Source organism: Telopea speciosissima, chromosome 2, assembly GCF_018873765.1.
Source record: "Telopea speciosissima isolate NSW1024214 ecotype Mountain lineage chromosome 2, Tspe_v1, whole genome shotgun sequence".
Taxonomy (NCBI): domain Eukaryota; kingdom Viridiplantae; phylum Streptophyta; class Magnoliopsida; order Proteales; family Proteaceae; genus Telopea; species Telopea speciosissima.
In genome coordinates, this window is record NC_057917.1 from 62,275,486 (window position 1) to 62,297,490 (window position 22,005).

Below are 22,005 nucleotides of genomic sequence, written 5' to 3' on the forward strand. Positions count from 1 at the left end.
GAGTCAGGGTACGTAGGCGGTGACTTGTCAAACTCAATGAAACCCTCTTGTCCTTATTTTGCTCCGTGCCATTGACATCTCATCTGTTTTTCACCTGTACTTACGTGCAGAGATGATCCATGTTCTGGGAGGCAGGCACTGAACTGTTTTGGTCTCATGTGGCAAACCAAACCCCATTACTCATCTTGAGAAGGAATGATAAGGACCACTGATAACCTGCAACCAGATCATAACTGGAGCCCTCAAATCAAAATAATACGGATATTGAATGTTTGATGATCAAAGCTAACTAACCTGACTTAAAAAATACACATTTGAGAATATTCGAGAATGGATCATCTGCATGTACCAACAGGTGAACGTTCATTTCAGAGTCAATCACATTTTAATTTTGTTTTCTTAAAAACCCCTCGTCCCCTTGTAAAAGGCAAACATAAGACTGGTGGTTGGCTCAGACATGTACGTTCACCTATTGGTACGTGCAGAGGAACCAAACTCAGAATATACCGTATATCATTGATACACTAAGGTTTGACTTTCTGGAGATTCCAATCTGATGGCCAACAGTACAGTAGTAGTAGGGCCACAACCAAGAGAACATACAGGCCTCTCTATTTACCCAAGATGCTTTTTCATACCAATATACTGGTCAGGATCTGAGTAACCTCTCTCTCTCTTTCTCTCTCAGGGATCATACTTTCCGGTTGCTGTCCTCCATCCTCTGCAAGCTAACCTAACTACATCCAGCTTCAAGAATGATATAAATATAGGAGTCAATGAGCTCACTCAAATTTCAATGCTTCATTTACTTGAATTCACTTTACATAACAGAAGAACACAAACTGTACAAGAATATGAGAGCAACTAATGATAAGATCTAAGAACAATTGCCCCTACCTTTTGCAGAAAGAAAGAAGGCAGGGAGTATTACAATATTCAGTATCTCATATCATTCCAACAGGAGTATAAAATTAAAATTTGAGAAGTATCAACCAATTTACATTCACAGCTTCTGGCAACGAAGGTGGACAGAGTAGACAGTAGATCACAAATGGACATCGGCTAAGATACCAAAAACTTTTGGTTCCCCAAGTAATTAAGCAAAATCAAAAGAAGTAATGGAATCTCCGAGAAAATGATGAATGCTGCTTTTTATGCTTTCTCATGGGAAACCATAAATTTCTTGTCTGAGATAAGAGCCAACAGGCAAACTTCCATAATGAATTTTAATATTCAAGTTTGAAAATGGTGCGGAAGCCAGACAAAACTAAGACAACCAACGAGAAAAGTTGCTGATGAGTCTGATTTTTTTTTTTGGTGAATAATGAGTCTGAATTTGTTCTCACATATAGGAGGAGCAGATGGAGTAGTCTCTACTCTTCTAGGCCTTGAGAACCCCAAGTTTACCCAGTGACACTCGTATGTCATTACTGCTGCACTGCTCAGTAGTCTGAACAATATTTGGACTGTCGACAGGCACAACATCTTCAAGTGGGTAGGTTATGCTTGAATGAAGCAGGGCAGACGCACTGCTGCAGACACCCTTGAATATAATAGTCTTGTGGACCCCACCAATCAATCCTACATAATCTGTGTCCCCATATTCTCCCACGAAAACAACCATATTTGATAACTCCACACCCCATCGAACATATAGATACCTGGAAAGAATGTGTTTTTTTCAGATTTCAATCATCAAACCTTGTACAACATCTGAAGATAGAGTGCAGTAGAAATGCAACAACACCAAGCTCAATTGAGCGGGACACACACAGAGAAATAATAATAAGAGCAAATTGCATGCACCCCCCCGTAGTTTCAACTTTTACGTCTAACCCCCTGATGGCTGACGGTGTTAGTTTTGAAAGGTAAAAGACGGTTTTACTCTTTTTATATCAGTGACTGAAACGAAATACCATTTTACCCTTATTACATCTTCTCCAAACCTAAAATACCTAAATCAATTTTTAGGGTTTTGCTACACCATCTCCGGCGAAGGTCCCATTTCTTTCCGGTGGACCTCCCCTTACCCAGCCACTTCTTACCTGGACTGCTGCCGAGAACTTATCAAGAATGTCAGGAATGATTGCTCCAAGCTGGGTGTCGCTCATCGTTCTGAACCCGACCAAGAGATCATTCTGTCTGATGTCTAGCATGTACAGGACCTTGGAGAAGTCCCTGGGTCTCAGCAGATCATTCTATCCAGTAATCATCGCCGGCAGAATTTGATTCATTTGAATACTACTTTGGAAGTCTTGTAGAAATTTCAGAGATGATAGTGAGTTTAAGCTAAATCCATTAAAATAAAGTCCAAAAAAAGAAATCAAGAGTGAAAGTGGGAGGTTTTTAAGAGGGTTTGTGGGGAGATCGAAGAAGAGAAAAAGAGGGTTTCAAGGACTTTGGGGTTCCTGGTTCAGGAAGAAAGAAAGAAATCAAGAGTGAAAGTGGGAGGTTTGCTGAGATTGAGAGGATCTTTCATACTTTCCTTTGGTTTTGTTATTTCATGTCCTGTTGAGGATTTGATTCTGATTGGCTCTAAGATTTCCTAAGATCTGTCTGAATCAATCTTACATAAGTTTTTAAATAGATGTAAGGGGTTACAGCCTCCCCACAAATTTGGACTTTGCCTTTTGGTTCTGTGGGATTCCTGAATTAGTTATCATCATCTCTTCTATCTTCCTCTTCCTTTGATGAGGTCAGTTTCTGTTTTCCTTTAACCTGCTGCTACTATTTTCTGGTTCTGTTTTGCTTGTTTTCTGCTGATTATTGTTCTGCCCCATACTTCTGACTATTAACTTGAGTTCTGTTTCTAAATACATGACTAGTTCTAGTGTTAAAATCTGATCTTTCCAATCAATAGTGGAAATCCAGGGCAAACAGGTTTCTTAAATTCTGGTTTCTAATATCATTTTCTAAGAATTAAACCAGATTGCTGCTTAATTCCTGGTCTGAAATCTGATTTCATTAACTTATAAAATCTTCCATCAAATTCTGCAATCCTTGATTTCTTATCTAGAGCCCTAATCACAACTGGATTCCTTCATATTTTCAGAATCTGATCAAATAACTGGGTTCCTTCCCAGTAACAAACCAAAAGCAGAGAGAGAGAATTTTGAAGAGAAAAACTCAAAAACCCACCCATGTTTTCCGGTGGAAATCGCCGATCTGTGTGAAGGGATATATGGAACAGAATGTGGAAGATCTTACACGTGGAAGATGCTGGACGGGGAAGATGGAGCGACGTACAACATGAATGGGGCGGGAAGAAGGTCTTTGGTTCAGTGGGTTTGGAACCCTATTGTTTGCAGAATCTGGCTTCGAGGTCAATGAGGAGAACAAAGTCTGAGAAACCAGAGCAATTGATGATCTCTACCTGTTCGAGAATGGATCGATCCATTGCTTGAGCAAAATCTCTTCAACTATTGGGTCATTGTTGCTAGAGCTTGAAGATGGAGACAATCCTATCATTTGCCTAATTTTTAGAGGCCTTATGGTTCTTTTGCATATGTTATGTCATTTTTTGGTTTGGGTTTGAGTTTTGTAACATAAGGGTAACATGGTAAAAATACATTAATGAAGGGTAATATAGTCATTTATGAATGTTTTGCTTCAACTAACAGTTTCAACTTAACGGACTGGGCTTACTTGTAACTTGTAAGCCCCACAATAATCTAGGGGAGGTCCATGTAAAAGTTGAAACTACGGGGGGTGTTCTGTTATTGGTTCAGACACCAGTGGGTGCATGTAATTTGCTCTAATAATAATAATAATAATAATGGGACATTGTACGAAAGCTAAAAATCATAACTTTGTTAATTTTGTACAAGATTGCTTAAATCTGATTTATATTGAAGGAGTTATGTACCGGTCAAACTTAATTTGGTGTGCGTGAATGCTGTCAAATCGCTCTGAATGAAAATATTTTTTTGGGTGTCAAAACAAATAAATATTTTACAGCACTTTTGGTTTTTAGATTTATGGAATTTTTAGATTTGAGAAAAACCCCAACATTAAAAAGTTGAAAATTGCACCTACCGCCGAAAATCCAATTTTTGTTCTTGAACTGGGGAGTTGACTTTTTTCCTTTGGAATTTTATTTTTTAACTATTTTTATTGGATTCAAATAGGGGGGCATTTGCTTATTTATGAATATTATCTTAAATAAATGAAAATATTTACTTAAATGATATTAGGCATAAATAAGTGTTTGTCTGGGTTATTGGCATAAATAAGTGTCCGTATACCAAGGTTCGCATAAATAGGAACCAAGATTTCCCACCGAGATGACCAAAACCACCGAGATCTAGCACTCATATACTGGTGTTTGGGTCAAGATCTCAGTCGAGATCTCGAGCAGACCGAGATGGGGTAAAAATATGTTTCGCCCTTGATCTCGTCTCGAGGTCTTGAAAAAGCGAGATTTTTGCAAGATCACGTCAAGATCTCGCGAGTTTTAGTTCTATGACTAATAGTAATCCTTTGAGATGGAGATACCAACTTAATGTGGATTTACCACATCTGCCCCTCCATCCAAGAGAATACAAGTTTTGTAGGGGCCAACTGAAGTAAGGCTATTCGTAACCTGCTTGGTTACAGACATTGAACACTAAGTTAAATTGTAGAACTTCTACCAAAAAAAAAAGTTAAATTGTAGAACAAATAACAATCATATTCCTAAAAAAGCAAACATAAATACCTCAGGGCCTGAGAACGAGAAGCCAGTACAGGAATTGCATGCAGCTTTGTGCCATTTTGACAGTATATAACATGACACCGAAGAGCCTGAATTCTCAACAATTTCCGGAGCTCCTTGACAGGAGGGACCTGTAAAAACCAGAATAAAGAAAAAAAATCACTTAATTTATTAACCTAAGAAGAAAAAAAAATTCTCTGCTATGTTCTTCTGCATTATGCACATCTTGTGAGTCAAAAGGACGCTAAACCCACCCCTTATGTTGTAAAACATAGAGCAGAAAGTTTTGAACTGCTCATCAGGTTTGCCCTCACATCTCCACTCATTTGAAAACTGACAGGATGTAACAATACTTTCATTTGAAGGAAAAGAAATACAAAAAGGGAAGTGAATTTACCAATTCTGGGTTTTTCACATTAAATGCATAGCAATATGAGGTTGAACGCTGTTCATCTTCTGTAACAATCTGTTCTTCAGTTTTTCCCTTCTTATCAACAATTGAAGCAGCCCAACGGACCAATGTCTTTCTCAACCATTCTCCATCCCAACGGTATTCAATATGCAAATGATAATCTGAGTCAACTACAAAAGGAAACTCAGAGCGACCCCCAGAACTTGAAGATGGATAGTAAATTTCACTACCGCTGTTACAGATGAAAGCATCAAAATCAGTTGCACTCAGGCCTCCTGAGAGGAGAAGAGTTTGTATCTCAGATATGGTCAGTGCTGTTGACAGTATGAACCCTACAGAGCCAGAAGCTCTAGCCGTCCTTGCAGCCTCAAAAACCTTTTGAATGTATTCAAGTAGCTCTGTGCTAGTATCAGAGTCCACAGCAATGACAAAAATGTGTTTCCTCTTTCTCAATGCTAGGAATTTACTAACCATGGAATTCTGGTCTGCTTTCTCAGTGTTCCCAGCCTTGTTTGTCTCTCCTAGAACACCCTTTGACCATGTCAAAACAGCATTCTCTAACTTACTCTTCCGGTCATCAGAAGTTTCTTCAGAATCTAAAGCACTATCAAGAATGGCACTATCTTCGTTTTTTTCACCATCCAATGAAAGCTTTAGGTTCAGAGATAGATCCTGGATATCTCTCAGGGAATCACCTTGTGAATCTGAGTCTGAACTTTCATTTTCATCATCATTTCTCTGCCATTGTGGGTGCCTTGTCCTACAACTGGCAATCCGAGATAGGTAATTCTTACAATGTTCTGGCCATGAGAAAAGGTGAATATTTTTCAATCCATTCTGGCGACATTTTGCCCAGAGTTGCTTATCCGCAACAAGCTTCAGAAGAGCATCAGCTATAGACTGCTGATTATGAGGATCAACAAGGAGACCATTATCAAGAACCTGCAACAAAGTTTACAATAAGAATCTGAAACTTCATCTCACTACAGCTACCAAAATGGATCTAAAATTTCTTCTGAACAATAACCTAGGACCAAATGCATGACATACCCGATGTATATCAACAGGACCACCATTTTTTGTGGCGACAATAGGCAAACCATAAGCTGCAGCCTATTCAGTGAAAGAGCAAAACCTACATTAGTACTGTAATAAATTAACTGCAAACCATAAGAGCTTTGCAAAAATTAATAGAGATCCAAACCTCTATCAAAGTAAGGCCAAATGGCTCAATAAAAGCCGGATTGATGAAAACACCCTGCAAAACCAAGATCAGACCTGAGCTCCAACAGCATACATGCCAATAATTCTGTGTTTGTTGTTTAATGTATTTTCAAAAGCATTTATAATTTGTCAAAATAATGTGGGGAAGATGCTAAGAATGAAAAATTGGAAACCCAAAAAGGATTCTTGGAGGGAAAATAGCTAAGTGACTTGGATGTAAGCCTAAAATATTAAAGGTCAAGCATAAATTCAAACCTCTTGGCATTGAAAATTCCTCAGTGTTCGCAGCCAACTAGTGTATTCCAACAACTGATCACATTCAGCACTTCCCTCCAGACCCCTACTCTTTGTTGTTTTTCAAAGTATTCTAATTTCAGATCTTAGTCTAGATATATGCTTGCTGCTTCCAGATCTTTGGTTTGTAAAATCATATGAGAAATGGTCTTCAATTTATGGTTTTCCAGGATTATTTAAATATCAATTTTTTTTTGTAAGCTTTATAATCATGCTGATGCTCCTTTTTGACTTTTTGGTGGGTTTGGTTATCTTTGGTTTTATTCTTTCTGTTTCATTTGGGCTTTTGAGGATTTTTCCCTTGTATTGTTGTTGTACACTACCTTAATTCTTGTCTACTAATAAATTTGTTATTCATTAAAAAAAAATGTCAAGCCCAGCATTTCTTAAACCATTTTGATATTTGTGTATCTGCACATCCTGTTTAATCTTCCTTTTGGAGTGGCTACATAGCAATCAAGCATGATCACTTCAATTACCAGTATAAATGACACCAAGGGTTGCCAGGAGCACTTGTCTTTGGCTTGAGTTGAGAATGAGAGAGAAATAGGCAGACAGACGAACCTCTCTCATTCCCTCCAAAAGAAACATACACATACATGGAAATAAAGTGTTTAGCAATACATCACCTGTTAATACGTATTCCAAAAGATACTATTGCACTCCTGGATCTGAAATTTATTTTCCTGCAAGCAGTTGTTGTCAAAGGCTTCACCCCCACCAAGTTCTGTATTTCCTAGAATACAGCTCATCTTTTATTGTGAAGTTACAAATTTTCTTATCTTCCTTCTCAACCATATTGTTAGTGCTCTTGGCGCTTGTAGTGGCAGCAGTGCAGTGTTGTCATTGTTGGCAACAAGGATTTGGCAGTGGCAGTCATAAGCATATGGTTGCAGAGACAGTATTCAATTGGTCAGTGGGGGTTCCCGAGGCAAATTTTTGGGGATGCATTTTTTGCTTCTTTTTTATTGGTCCGAAAGGAATCTCTTGGGATACTATATATATTCTCATGGTAGGATTAAAATGCATCTGGAGCCCTAGAGAAGAAGAAAAACGAGGAGAAGTCATTTTCTACCATTCCGGCGTGATTCGAAAGCATAGGTGCGAAGAAAATCGACAGAGAACATCGGTTTGGTTGTTGGTGCTGGATTCGAGTGCTTGATGCGTTCTATTGAAGATCTCACAACATTCGTTTGGAGTTGGGAGTTTGCCTTTGGAAAGGGTAAACGTGTTCACAAACCATTGCTCCTGTGTTCTAGGTTTAGTTCTCTGTTCTTGAATGTATTGGGTAGAACCTATAGTATTATCTGTTGTGGGTTGGGCTTGTGATTGAAATCTGTTAATTGGGTTGATAGATTGAAAGGCTGAAGCCATTTTGTATTGGGGATTGAGGTCCTTACCCTCACTGAGGTGAGAGGTTGAAGCAGGGTAAGGGGTATCCTGGCCGTAGGGGCAGCTAATTGTATTAGAGTTGAGTATTGGGCATTTACGAAACCCCGAGGGGTATTGCTCCGTGGACGTAGCCTTCACATACTGTGAGGTGAACCACATATATCGTGTCTCTTTGTCTACTGTTATTTGTTGGAGACTAATCCCTATTTGCAGAGTGGGTTTACAGCCTTGGTAGACCTAGCCACATTCTCGTGGTGTGAGGTGAGACTGTAAGCAACTATGTGGTTTGCAGAAGTCATCAAAAGTTAAGGGAACTGATTCACCCCCCCTCTCAGTTCGATCCAGCATTCACACATATCCATCCCATACAATGACAATCTAAATGGGGTTTAAGTTAAAATTCCCATTAGTTGGATCAATGTGCATTGGTCAAAGGACACATATCTCACATCCAACCACCCAATTTTGGTCTATGATCAACGTTATCGTCAACCTCTCCATCATTATGGATAATACAACTGAACCAAGATAATAAGGATATTATTTTATTTGAGTCTCCCATGTGGTGTTAATAATGAGAATCAATTGACTTTGCATGTCCTCAGCTGGCACCATACGCTTTCCTCTGTTCAGCTCATAAACACCCAATGGTTGCATTGTTAGTCCCATGCCCCTTAAAAGGTTACAAGTCATCATCCATGTAATGTCTCTGCTAAATCTTCTCACCTAAATTATAAATTTATAAATGTCACCACACATTTAAAAGAACTTGTTTGATCCATGACCATAATTCTAAAACTCGTCGAGACGAGATCTCAATCCTACATAGTTTCGATAAACTTGACCGAAATTTCGGCAAGATTTCAGTACACTTTGTACGTTTCGCCGAAATTGTACAAAACCCATTATAAATAGGCAGATCCTCGACCCATAGTTCGAAATTTCGAACTAAATTCGTTAGTTTCGTGGGTTTGGACCTAGAGAAGGGGGGAAAAGCTTGGATCTTGATATTTTTGCCACATCATCTGATATAGAACAAAACACTGTTCACGTGAACAGTGTCACGGCCCCTTAATTTGGCTTGGTGAGATTATTACTAGAAGAACAGTGGTGGCAGTTTTGTCAATGTCTTAAAGTCTTTTAAACTGAACCGATATAGACAACTTAAAGGGTGGGGACCACAAGCTATGCAGTTCGGCTGCACCTATTAAGCCATCTAAAGTGGGGTCCACATTATTCAGTTGAAGAAATTTGAAGGCTTTAGAATCAATTAGTATTTAGTAGTTTCTATTGCATGTCATTCCTAGTTACCAAATTTCATTAGTTTCTATTTCCAAATAGTTTCTTTTCTGTTAAAAGCTTGAGATGCAAGCTATGCTTTTATTTATATGTAACAGCCCTTAATGCTCCCCATGATTTTTACAGTTGAATGAAATTGCTTTGCTGCAAGTATGATTCCTTTCTCAAGTTTTGTGTGTGACTTGAAGGGCTGAAGGAGCCTGGCTGTGAGAACCTAATCCATGTATCCCCCAGCCTTCTATTTTCTATCCTCTCCATCTTCTCTGTCCCACCATCAATCTCTGAGTGCTGCTATGATATTGTGACTGCTCCATCCATTGAGAAGATCACTCGAGTGCTATTGCTGCTGCTGTTCTTCAGTAAGGAGGATCAAACCACCTTATTGGTGGCCTGTTGCTGCTCCTGCTTCCAGCAGGATTTTGAGGAAGACCTGCACTCTGTCTCCAGAAGGATTTTGAGGACTGAGTCACACCTACAAGGGGGCTACTCGATCCCAGTTTGAGCCCATTCTGTGGGCTGGTTTGCTCTACAGCCTAAACCTTCTAATTCCATCACCAACTCAGATCTCTCCAACCTTTCATCATATCTGACTCAAAGTTGCAGCAGAGTTTCATCTCCAAAGGACCTTTCATCGATCCTCACTTTCACCCCATTCCACAGGCTGAAACCTTCTATTTTCATTCCACCCCCATCTACCCATCAGAACTTCACCAAACTTGCAGCAGAACCCTCTCTCCACAGATCCTACATCCAAGTTAGAGCCCAAACTGGTGGCTAGTTTAGCCTGCAGAGAATTAGTTTTGATTTTGGGAGTTGCTGTCATATCTCCCAGCTCAACCATCAGAATCAATTGAAACTTTCAGCAATGTTTCTACCCTATACAAGCATCATTCGATCCAAAGCTGGGAGAATTCCTTTGGCTGGTTTGGTTGATTTCACGAACTTTCTAATTTTGCCTCTTGTTTCTAATTTGGATTTGTGGGTTTTCTTGGACTAAATTAGGCCAAATGAACCTAATTTAGTCTTACATTTTCATTATTCAATACTACTGGGATACACTATTGGGGGTTGCCACATCACTACGAAGAGATCGATTGCTGCTTACTGTGGAAGATTTGGCTACATTCAACTATTTCTTGAATACATATTCAGAGTTTTCATTTTCATTTCTTCGATGATTTACAATAGAGCAGATCAACTGTTTAAATAGAGCTAAGAACAAACTCAACCAAAGATACAAAAGTCTTCAACTAACTTAACCATAGTTAGAGCACAAAAGTCTTCAACTAACTTAACCATAGTTAGGGCAAGAAAGTCTCCACCTAACCAAGGTTGGTGCGTCAAAGTCTTCACTTAACCATAGTTGCCGACACTTCACCTAACCACAGCTGCCGACACTGATTACAGACTGTAGATCAATACACAATACAGACATACATTCGAATACAGACATACATTCAAAAATAATACAGACATACATTCAAAAGTAAATCCTAATCCGTATCAAAGTCGGTATCGCTGGTGTAGGGGATGAAGAGATCCAGAGCATGGTCAACCTCGAATTCCATGTGTTCGCTCATGATGCGATGGATGAACGGATGGTGCAAAACGTTGTTGACCTCCCAAGCCGTGTTGGTACTTTGTAGAAGACAAGAGGGCAAAGAGGCTGGATCAACGTGGTTGTGGGTGCACATAGTTGCCATGAAGGAGAACCATCGAGCCTTATGCTCGTCTGACTGGTCACGGTGGATGAAGATATCCTGAGAGCTGGATTCGTGGAAGGAGAAGGTTGGGTCATAAGCAATGAGGTTATGATCCAAAATAGGGGGAGTAACCAGATGATGATGAATGAAATCAGGTGGTCGGTGGAAAATGTAAGTGACAAATGGGAGCTCATCAAGGGAGAGGATATTGAGCCAAGTAGGAATAGGAGCAAAGAGACGGAGGAAACGGGCTAAGCAGCTCGGGGTCTTTGAAGACGAAAATAAGTGAGCTGTTGGGTTGGAGAAGATGGTGGAAAGCAGTCTTGAGGTAATGCCGAGGGTATGGCGGTTGAAGGTGAGAGCCACCTTATGGATTGCGAAGAAGAGAAGAAAACCACACATTCATTATCAAACAGGCTGGATTGATGGCAAGCGGGTAAGGAAGGGATAGTCGGGTGACAAACAACCGGTCGAATCAAGTCTGGTGTGAACTATGGAGAGGAGGATAGGCTGATATGTAGAGAGACTATATGCTTTCGGGTGCGAAGAGAGAGATTGCTTGAAAAGAGAGGCCGGAAGGGGGGCAATAGGCAAGCAAAGGGTCGAGGTGGTGGAAGTCTTGGGAGGAAGAAGAGGAAGCACTGGAGTTAGGGACATGCAAAGGACGGGATGGAAGAAGATAATGGTAGTTTCGCTTAGCGAGAGAGGAAATCTGCAAGCACATTGTCCTTGCCTTTGATATGGTGAACCTTGAATGACCATTGAGAAAACCCTGAGCCCATCGAAGGAGCGAGATTCGGGAGCTGCTTGAGCTGTAACATCTTCGGGAAAATGTCATGTCCATTTCTATCAGGAAAGAATGTCCGATGAGGAAGAAGCTGGAACTTCTCAATGCGGTGACGCAAGAATTTCCTTGAATGTGGAGTGATAATCTTTTTCGAGAGGGTTTGAATTCGCATGCTGCGATATCCACAGAATCTGACGTGTCTTGTCAGGGAGTTCTTGAGGAAACGCACCCCATTGTGTATCACTAGCATCATGCGGAGGATGCGGAGTCTGTAGAAGGGATCGCAAAGTGGGAAGATCTTGAGCGAGCTTTCAAGTCTTTGGCGCCTTAGTATGAATAATGGACCATGGTGGTGCATCTTTCTTGAGGCGATGAAGGTGACAAGTCATACGGATCTCGATGAGGAAGGAATTGGCCATATAGTTGATGATGCCGAGGAAGCTGTTGTAATTCCTGGACGGGTAAGGGGACCGTCTCGAGAATTCTAACGGGAGTGACCAATGTGGGGTTGTAGCTGGAATTGTCCATTGGAGATGGTGACGCCGGAAATCAATTGTGGTGATCTGCTACTACCATCTTTGTTGGAGAAAGCATAATGCCATGGGCCGCGTAATGTCCAAGCTGTTGAAGGAGGAGGGCATGATCGTCTTACGTGGTAGAAAGCAGGAGGATGTCGTCGATGTAGATGAGGGCATGTTCTTGAATGGGAGCATAGATTTGTAACATGGCTGTTGAAACAATGATGGAGCACTTCGATCCAAAAGGGAGAACTTTCCATTGGTAATGACCTCAGGAAAGCAGAAACTGTCTTGGGTCTATCTTCGGGATGGATACCCAGTGCCAGAATCCTGCCTTGAGATCAAACTTGCTAAAGATCTTGGCCTTAGATAGCTGGAGGAGAAGAGCTGGCCTGGTTGGTAATGGGAACTTGTCATCAAGCGAAAACATTTAGAGGCGATAATTGATCACGGCTGAGCTTGCCTGCGTCGTTGTTACGCTCTTTTGTTGACATAAAGCTTCGCAGCCAGGGGGAAGATGTCTTCTCGATGAGACCCTGGGCTTCCGAGAGGCGATCTCTTGACGGCATTGGTGAGATGTTCGGGGTTCACGCACGAATGGCTGGCCTTGGTAGGATTGATATCCTCATTCTTCTTGAAAGGAAGACGGATGAAGAACTTAGCATTTTGCGAGGGGGCTGGAACACTTTGTGAGGAAATCAGATGATTATGTGACCTGCAACGGAGGATTAATTGGTCCTTGATACTGATAGGAGCCATTAGTAATAACTTGGGGATAATGGTCCGAGGGGATAAAATGCTTCTTATAGTGAGGCCGTGGATACTCCATCGAAGGTGGGGTAAGCTGGCATAAGGCGTCAAAGCCAATAAGGGCATCGCGACCAGGGAGAGAGGAACCTAACACAGTGTGGGAGATGGTAAGAGAGGGAAATAACCTAAGCTTAATGGGATGTTTGGAAATGAGGTCAGCGAGAATGTTTGACCATGAATTGCGATAAAAAGCGCGATGAGGCTTCCAAAAATACGAGGAAGAACATGGGGTGCTAGAATGGTTGTAGAGCATCCAGTATCAAAATAGCCAATAACCCTGATAGGGCGATCCCATGTTGAAGGGAGGATGGAAAGAGGAGCCTGAGGTAAAGGGGTTTTGGTGATAGCCAAAGCTGGTGACTTAGGAGGGCTAGAAGAGGGCAATGAAGAGGTCATCGGGTAGATGGGGTCAAATCCATCGGACTCGGGATCGGACTCGGGTGAAAAAGTGTCCGGGTCATTGTTCCAATTTTCAAGAACGAGCAGGAGATCCGGCGTAAAATCATCGTCTACTGAGTAGAGATTCAACGTGCATCGAGGATCATCCGTGATGGAAAAAGGGGCAAGCATATCGCATGAGCTTGGCTTGCTTAGCCTTGTCGAAGGGCGTTTGAGCAAAATGTCCAATCTTGCCGCGCGTAGCACTTAGTGGAAGTCTTTAGCCCAAACTCAACCAAAGATACAAAAGTCTTCAACTAACTTAACCATAGTTAGAGCACAAAAGTCTTCAACTAACTTAACCATAGTTAGGGCAAGAAAGTCTCCACCTAACCAACTATTTCTTAAATAATTATTCAATATTATGTGTCTTTATTCACTATTGCATAATTTATTAGTTTTACTTGCCAATTATGTCTCATAGAACTCAAACAATGTGTATAACAGACAATATTACATTAAGGGTTTGACGTTTACTGCCAACCAAAGGTGCAAATCCAAAACACCAAATTGGGTTTTTTTTTTTTAACAATTTGAAGATTTAAATATGTTTATTAAGCCTAAAACAAGCTTCCCTTAAAATTTCGGACCTAACTATGGCCATTTGCCCACCGAAACATCAATCAGAAACCCAAAAAAAAAAAAACACTGTCTCGCTGAGATTTTGGTGTCTCGACCTGATCAAGACACCAAGTTGAGACAATTTTTTGAACCTTGTCACTGACATCAGCGTGCACAAGGGTAAGGATTTGATAACATGTGAATTGAAACTACTCCAGAAAAAAATGAACAAAATTGAAGTCTACTGAAACTAGACACAGTTAAGGGGGAAAATAGCATTAATTATACTTTCCAACATGATGATATTCCAATGTAACCTCATTACCACGACATCATGTGCATTGACAAAAGAAATACAACATATATATATATATTATTTTTTATTTTTTTTTTGGGTACGAGTTGCATTCTATGCCCATCCTCAATGAAACAACAGCAAAATCCATTTTTTAAGCAATAACAATCATTTTCAGTATCATAGAAGGGAAAAACCTCCATATTCCTTCAACAAAATTCATCCTTCCAAGTCAAAGTAATATAATGTGAAGAAACCAAAAGTATGGCAGAACTGAAGCCAGAATGCCCTTAAAACACAAAATTGGAATGAGACATTGAAGAACTATTAACTGGAATGGACAATACACATGATAGAATCTATTCGGACCATGATCCTACTTCATCTGGTTATTTAAAATATAAATAAAAATTACAAGTACCTTTGTCTTTGCAGCCAGACGGTAAATGTCAGGAACATCAGATTGTTTGTGGTGTTTAGGATACGCTACTTGACCATACATATCATATTTGTCAATCAGCTTAATGATTGTCAAAAGAACAGATGCATTCGTGCTGGACATTTCATCAATAGAATCTCTATTCCCCATTATTAATGTCTGAAACAACAAAAAAGGGAAGAATAACCTGCTTCAGCTCTTATGAACAAACATCAGCACTTACCCACTAAATTAGTGACATTATGTGTTTTAAACATACGAGATTAGCAAGCTCCCTTAATGGGCGACATTCTCCAAAGGCTTTGACCAAAGTTGTAATGTTCTTTTTAGGGTCCGGTCTAGCAAGGGCAAGTATCATAGGCTTGCGTGGGTTGGTAAAGAAGCGCATTATCTGTCATATAAAATCTCACCCATGTCAAAAATGACAGCATAAGCACAGGAATAACACATAATAATAATAATAAATTGCCTGCCCAACTTCTACATTCAAAAACCAATTGCAACAGTAGAATCTAAAATAAATTATCACTTATTGAAAATCAGTCAGTCATGAATCAGAAGGAATGGAGAACAGAGGATTATCAAAATTTAAAACCTCTGGCCAAATGGGTGGATCTGGAGAAGATGAATTATCTTCATTTCCTTCTGTTTCACCGTCCATATCACCATCATGTGGAACAATATGATGGAACTCCATTCCAGGAGGAATAACCTGTAGATATTGACTTTATGAATTAGGATTCATTTTATTGTAAAGTTCTCCTACAACTTGACCAGTTGCCATCAAATATGCAATTATTTCAAGCTTACTTAAATTCATCAAATAACTTTCATGGGAACCATAAATAATTTAATAAACATCAGTCAGTACTTACAACCATCCGAGGCATGAACCTGCCAAAACAGCTAACATTACGCTTGATCCTTGCTCGCAGTTTGCGCTCTAGTATCGGATCAAAACCATCATACAAACGCCATTGCTCTTCTATCTCCTGTTTTGTACTAGTGATTACTATTTCAGATGCATCAAGAGATATCTCTTCACCCTCTATCCGACGCATTATTTTGTATGTGGAATTTATTTCATCCTTGGACATGCGCCCTTGTTTCAGAAGTTGTTCAAGCTTATCCCGACCAAGTGAGTGGCCAGTTAAAAGCATCGGAACATTCAAAGCCCCAGACAGAAGAGCAGCAGAATCACCCGCATCTGCATAATGCCCATGGATGGCAGCGGGCCAGACTGGTTGCCCACCTCCAATCTGTTCTCCTAGAACCTTTGACATCTGTAGTATATGGTTAAGAGCACCATCAACAAATTCAGGAATGTGGGGCCACAAAAGTTCCTTTTCAATATATTTATCCCTTGGCCCACATGGTATACGGACAATATAAGCACCACTGCTCTCTCCCATGTCATCTGTGAAACCATCAGAGTTTCTCGGTGTCAGCATCTCTGTTGGTTCACCATAACTCCAATCTACATCAGGTGCCGCTACTTGTCTCGTTAACAAATCAACCCGATAAACTCCTGGCATTGTGCCTAAAGCCCTTGCAAGTTCCACAACATATTTAACCTAACAAAATGAGAAAATTCAGGTTTCTCTGTGGTAGCTGGATACTGATGGAAGCATCAATGAATTATTAAATATATGTACATCAACAAGGACCTCAGGGGTAGCGTTTTATGATCAAATGCTACCTGACCACCGGTATCAGAATCACGGCCAAGCTCCATATTTTCACCCCGTATTAGGCCATGGAGGCTGCATGAAGACTGATGGTTAAAAACATCATCATGCATGCCAAATAGATCAAGAGAATAACATCACAGTATCAGGATGAAAAGGTAGTCCGAAAAACATAAACTGTAGCAAACCCACAAACCCTTTACAGCTCGTCTCCAGAAAGTGTTCTATAAGCAAAAAATGATGGAAATCTGGGAACTTCGAATTCTACAAATTTCTTTTCAAAGGGAATCTATTAGCCGACCCCATTTAGCAAGGATACCGCTGAGTTTGAGTTTGAGTTCAGTAAGTAGAAATAAAAATCATGAAATGCTCAACTGAAATCTAAAATGGATGCCCCATTCAATGATTGAAATGCAATCCTTTGAATAACAACTCCAACAGATAATTGAATAGACTGCTAACTATCTGAAACAGAAAGGTTGAGAATAAAATGTTAGTCCATACCTAATCAACACAAGGTACAATTTCTTTTCCTTTTGTTGACTAGCCCAGGTCTCCATAACATCTACGGAACTGATTCTACGCATTCTGCCTCTGTTGCTTTCACCATGAGCTGACAATTCACTGACGACATCTCCTTTTTCTCCTTCTGACAAGTCTTCCGACATATCAGCAATTGCCTCTCTGCGACCTTTTTCACGCTCAAGATGACGTTTGGCCATACGCTGAGCCTCCTCTCCTTCAAGCTGCATAAAAATAACCAAAATGATTACTTTCCGAAAATAATCATAAAAGGAGATGAGGGCAATGAAATGATGGTTTCAAGTAGAATTTGCAGGTTGCAAATGGAATATCAGTTTGAATTCTTAGAACACAGTGCTTAATGAGAAAAATGGGTCATATTCCCTAGGATCATACAAATGGGATCTAAGAAATGATAGATATAAAAAATTAAAAAAAAAGTAAGAACCAAAAAGCAGCAAGGACATCCAATCCTACTTATAGTCAATATAACGTCAGAATAATTGCTCTGGATGAATCATAATTCAAATTTAATGGATCAAGAATTACGCTACTGCAGGATTGGTGTTATTGAATTCTCCTATTGGCATCCATGAAATAATATGTCTGACCATTTAAATCATCAAACAAACACTGATTGAAACTTCGTTCCACAATACTCAAACATCTACTCATGAAGCACGGCACAACCACACCAAGTAACTTTTGTCAGCGAAATAAAGCATTTGCAATTTGCAATTCAACCGCAAACCTATGGACATCATAGAAAGAAAGAGAAAGGTATGATAAGTAATGAGATAGCAACAATCTCTGTTGTGAAGTAGTGAAGGTATCATTAAACACATTTACAAAATTAACCAATTTTCTACCACAATCATTTACAACCAATATGAATTAAACACTGTTGAAGATAAAAATCAATGGGCAGAATTCAACAATGAACTGCTATTTTGCTTAATAATGCTACAATTTTGTTCATGTTAATGAATCCATTTTCATTTAATAATGATATGTTGCAAAAAAAGTTTTACTAAACATATATAAAGAATCACAAACCACCAAATCTTATACCAACTACTTCAGGTACTAAATAATTTCACTGAAGTATCTTAGGGGCAAAAAGAAGAAGAAGCACCCGATACATGGTGACCCATATGAGATGGACCATGAAATGGACATGTAGCTAACCCATCAGTTTGAAAGTCAGAATGACAACATCAGCGCTTGACATTTGGAAATAGCCAACTGAAAACAGGTTGAGAAATTAATTTTTTCGAAAAGGGGTGGATAGACAGCAGAAAATGTAAGGGAAAGAATCAAGTACATGGATGGCTATATGATTGAGATAAGCCACTCAATTTCACAAGTGGAATCCAGAGGATACTGCATCCATCCCATAATCACAGTGACCAAATCAAACCTCCACATAACATAAAATAGCTGCTGGACAAGGAAACCCATCCAAGGATATTTAGATTTTTTGAAAGAAATACAAAAACCCATGGTCGTATAGCATCTTATTGAGCTTTTGTACGCCTCTAGATGCTCAAGTCCAGTACCCTTGCCAAGACCTCCTTGACATTAATATAATCTCTCTCTAGTCTTTTATGCAAAAAGAAATTATATATTATGGAGCTTTGGTACACTTGCTAATGGTTGGGCCACTGAGACATATCTTACATCAATATGGACTACTCCTCTAATCTTTCTATTAACTGGACAAAAAAAAAGGAAAAAGAAGTAAAAGAGAGAGAGGTAGAATTTAAAATAATTAGATAGTTGTTGGAGCATATGCCCTAAATCTACAGGATATTGGTTTGTAATTTCTGCCGAAATTCAATATAGAAAGGTTTGTACACTTCAGATGTTTGATATATAGTAAATTGTATGATACCCTTATATCTTATTATCCTTTTATAAATCCTTGTTTTGGTACTCCAGAAATGTCCCCTCATTTCTCCTTGGTCCCTTACAAGCCTTTACCCAGTGTGATGGATCATGAACAGCATTGCAAATGGAAACTAAATATCCAATAGGGATGGGGAAAAAATTGATGTAGATCAAAGCATGAAGAAGAGAAGGACCAAAATAAAATTTTGGAAAAAAAGTTACTGTTAACATGAACAGTGTTGTGGGTCCATAAGCCTTGAATGGAGAAGGAAGTCCAAGAAAATATTTGAGATTCTGTGGGCCCCACTGAAGATAGCAAGACAAGGCAGATTTTATTGCTGATTAGTTAGTTACTAATTTTGTTTTCCTTCCTTTTTAGAAACCTTGGTTGTTTAGAAGGCTGGATTCTATAAAGCCTTCAGTAGTTTCTATTTCCAGTTAGTTTCTATTTTCAACTAGTTACTATTTTCAATTAGTTTCTATTTTCCAATAGTTGCTATTTCTTACTTTCTATTTTTGTCAGCTTGCCTGAGCTATAAATTGGCACCCATTGCAAGGACAGATTACCAATTGATGAATAAAATTTTCAAGTAATGCTTGCATTCGACTTTGGGAGAGAATTCCTTGTTCAACGGCTGAGATAGCTGTGGGTGAGTGACCCAAGGCTGAGATAGCCTACCCTATCCTTCTATCCTATCTTTTTTTAATTTTCATTGTGTGATACTGTGATTTGCTACAAGTCTTGCAATCGAAGAGTAAATCTGCTGCTGAACAAAGTGATCGATCTCCTATTCTGTCCAGCAATTGAATATCAATTTCAGCATCAATTCTGACCTATCATCGATCCTACTGTAAAGTGGTTCTTAGTTGAACCGACAAAAGAATTTCCATATGTGATATCAGAAAATCATTTAGCCTCTATAAATCCTAGTTTTAAAAGCCAGACTAGATATCAAACTGGTATGGACTTGGTTCCCCTTTTCTACCGGTCTTGATTGCCAGCTTTCAACCAAAAACCCAAAACCTAATGGTACAAACCAGGAAATGTTATGCAAAGCCCAAAATCTAACTCGCAAAACTAGGAAACCTTATGCAGCGAGCTCTTCGTTTAATACAGTTTGACTGGCCAGACTGATCCGGTCATTAAAGCTATGCAGTTAATATTTCGATCTATCTTGTATTTAAGTAGTCATTTCAGCCGATTAAATCTAGAAAAACGATACAATGGTAGTTATGCAGATGGTGTAAATTGGCCAAATCATCATACAAAAGGCAAAGGTTAGAGTTTTTTTTCCTCATCACTGAGGGAGATGTTACTAATAAATTTTTATGACACTATCCTCAGTCAGTCACCGGCAGAAACACTTTCATTTGGCGTAGTCAAAACTGAAAAATGTATAGTAGTTTCAATTCACGGAAAACGCAAAAGAACGAAACAATACCTACTAGAACCTATACAAGAATCTCTTTCATACATGCATATATTCCCACATATACATACACACATATATATAAATACATGCATGCATAAATACATGTTTATCACCTCATTAAATAACAGAACTTTGATTTAGTGGATGCCATGGTAGCTCCAAAAATGGTTTTGAAAACCGGATTGGAAACATTCGATTCAACTCAGACCCGACCGGGGCCAATTCCGATTGACCCTGATTCTGCATGTACTGTGTCAAACCAAGTTAGGCTGAGTCCAAATGAGTCAGACTGATTCCGGCCATCTGACCAATTCCATCCAACTCCGGGTCTATTCGAATAAGAATCGATGGAGAGTGAAAACCTTGGCTCTACATAGGTTCATCATCTAGGGGGAGGGGGGAAATGTAAATTGTTCATGTAAATACATATCCACTAAATCCAGAAAATTACTGCTCAATATTCAAATGTGGGAAATCTTAAAAATGTCATCACTACAAATTCCAAGTTTGTTTCTTTAAATATAAACACCTTCGCCCCCATCATTATTGTTGCAAAAAATGTTAGACAGATCAAATTTTACCAATATAGCCAATTAAAGATACCAGATCTAACCATTAATCAATCATGCACTTTCTGCATATGATCATAAATCCATTATGATCCAACTCAGCCAAAACAACTCACAACGATAAGCAGCAAGACATTGCAGAATCCGATTCAGCATTCTGTAAACATAGTTTGATCTATGCACTGTGCAAAAGCACAATCAAAGTGGAGTCAAACCCACCACAAAATGTTTTTCCAATTTCAATGATCTATCAACATACAAAGTACTGGCAACAGCAGAGAAGAATCCAAACAACGGTTTTACTACTAAGCTCCACACAGCAAACAAATCAAACCAGAGTAGACATTAAAGGATGACAGAGTAATTCAACAATGGAAAACCGCAAAACCTGCTTCTTCTGCCGTGCCAAATTCCAAACTCTCCAACACATATTCTCCAATCTCGTATTCCTCTCCTGCGGACTCTTTGTCGCCGATGCCTGCATGCATACATAAAAGAGGAGAAAAAAGTATCATTTCCATCATCCTGCAATCAAAAAATTAAAATCCTTCGAATCCTGCTGAAAGCCTGAACGCGGATGATCAGAACAAATCAAACTTGCTATAATAAAAACAAAATGAAACATCAAACAGCATTTTTTTCATACCCGAACCCATGAGCGGTAGAGATCGGTCTCATCGAAACCAGTAATGACTTCCTCGATGAAGTATCGAGTGGGACTGAATCTGCCTCTCTCCCTCAACAGCAACGATGACTTGGGGTTGTCGAGTCCTGGTCCAACATCGAGAATCGCTTCCAGGTAACTATTAATCCAGTCGTTTCCCGCCATTGATGGTTTCTTTGCTTTCAGCTCGAAATGTACCAGAGAGGAAGACAACGAGTATCGAGAACGAACTAAACTGTTATCTTACTACGTTTCTAGTTCTGGATTTTCTGGTTGTATCGGACAAAATACTGTATTAAAAATAGCGACTAGCGAGAGAGAGAGAGATAGAGGGAGAGTCTTTAAAATTGAGAGACAAGAGGGAACTGGGAAGA

General features: G+C 39.4%; 2 protein-coding genes and 1 long non-coding RNA gene across 3 annotated transcripts in view; 2 read left to right on the forward strand and 1 right to left on the reverse strand.

The window, feature by feature from the left end:
* Positions 1 to 730: 730 nt before the first annotated feature.
* LOC122651663 (probable sucrose-phosphate synthase 1) lies at positions 731 to 21,915 on the reverse strand. The gene is made up of 14 exons (XM_043845144.1): positions 21,614 to 21,915; positions 21,356 to 21,445; positions 17,058 to 17,299; positions 16,565 to 16,628; positions 15,741 to 16,439; positions 15,461 to 15,577; positions 15,125 to 15,256; positions 14,848 to 15,024; positions 6,310 to 6,363; positions 6,156 to 6,218; positions 5,091 to 6,047; positions 4,697 to 4,824; positions 1,347 to 1,661; positions 731 to 747 (listed from the first exon to the last, which is right to left on the reverse strand). The coding sequence occupies exons 1-13, from the start codon at positions 21,794 to 21,796 to the stop codon at positions 1,382 to 1,384; spliced, it is 3,186 nt and encodes a 1,061-aa protein (XP_043701079.1). The 5' UTR covers positions 21,797 to 21,915; the 3' UTR covers positions 731 to 747; positions 1,347 to 1,381.
* Positions 3,150 to 17,856, forward strand: LOC122651669. Its single transcript, XR_006331484.1, has 3 exons — positions 3,150 to 3,300; positions 13,486 to 13,488; positions 17,574 to 17,856. It is a non-coding gene; the product is annotated as an uncharacterized LOC122651669 (long non-coding RNA).
* The window catches only part of LOC122651666 (calmodulin-binding receptor-like cytoplasmic kinase 3), a 30,577-nt gene continuing 27,606 nt past the window's right edge, over positions 19,035 to 22,005 (forward strand). Inside the window, exon 1 of the mRNA XM_043845148.1 lies at positions 19,035 to 19,039. The gene's annotated coding sequence lies outside the window, so the exon portion shown is untranslated. The remainder of the gene's footprint in view (positions 19,040 to 22,005) is intronic.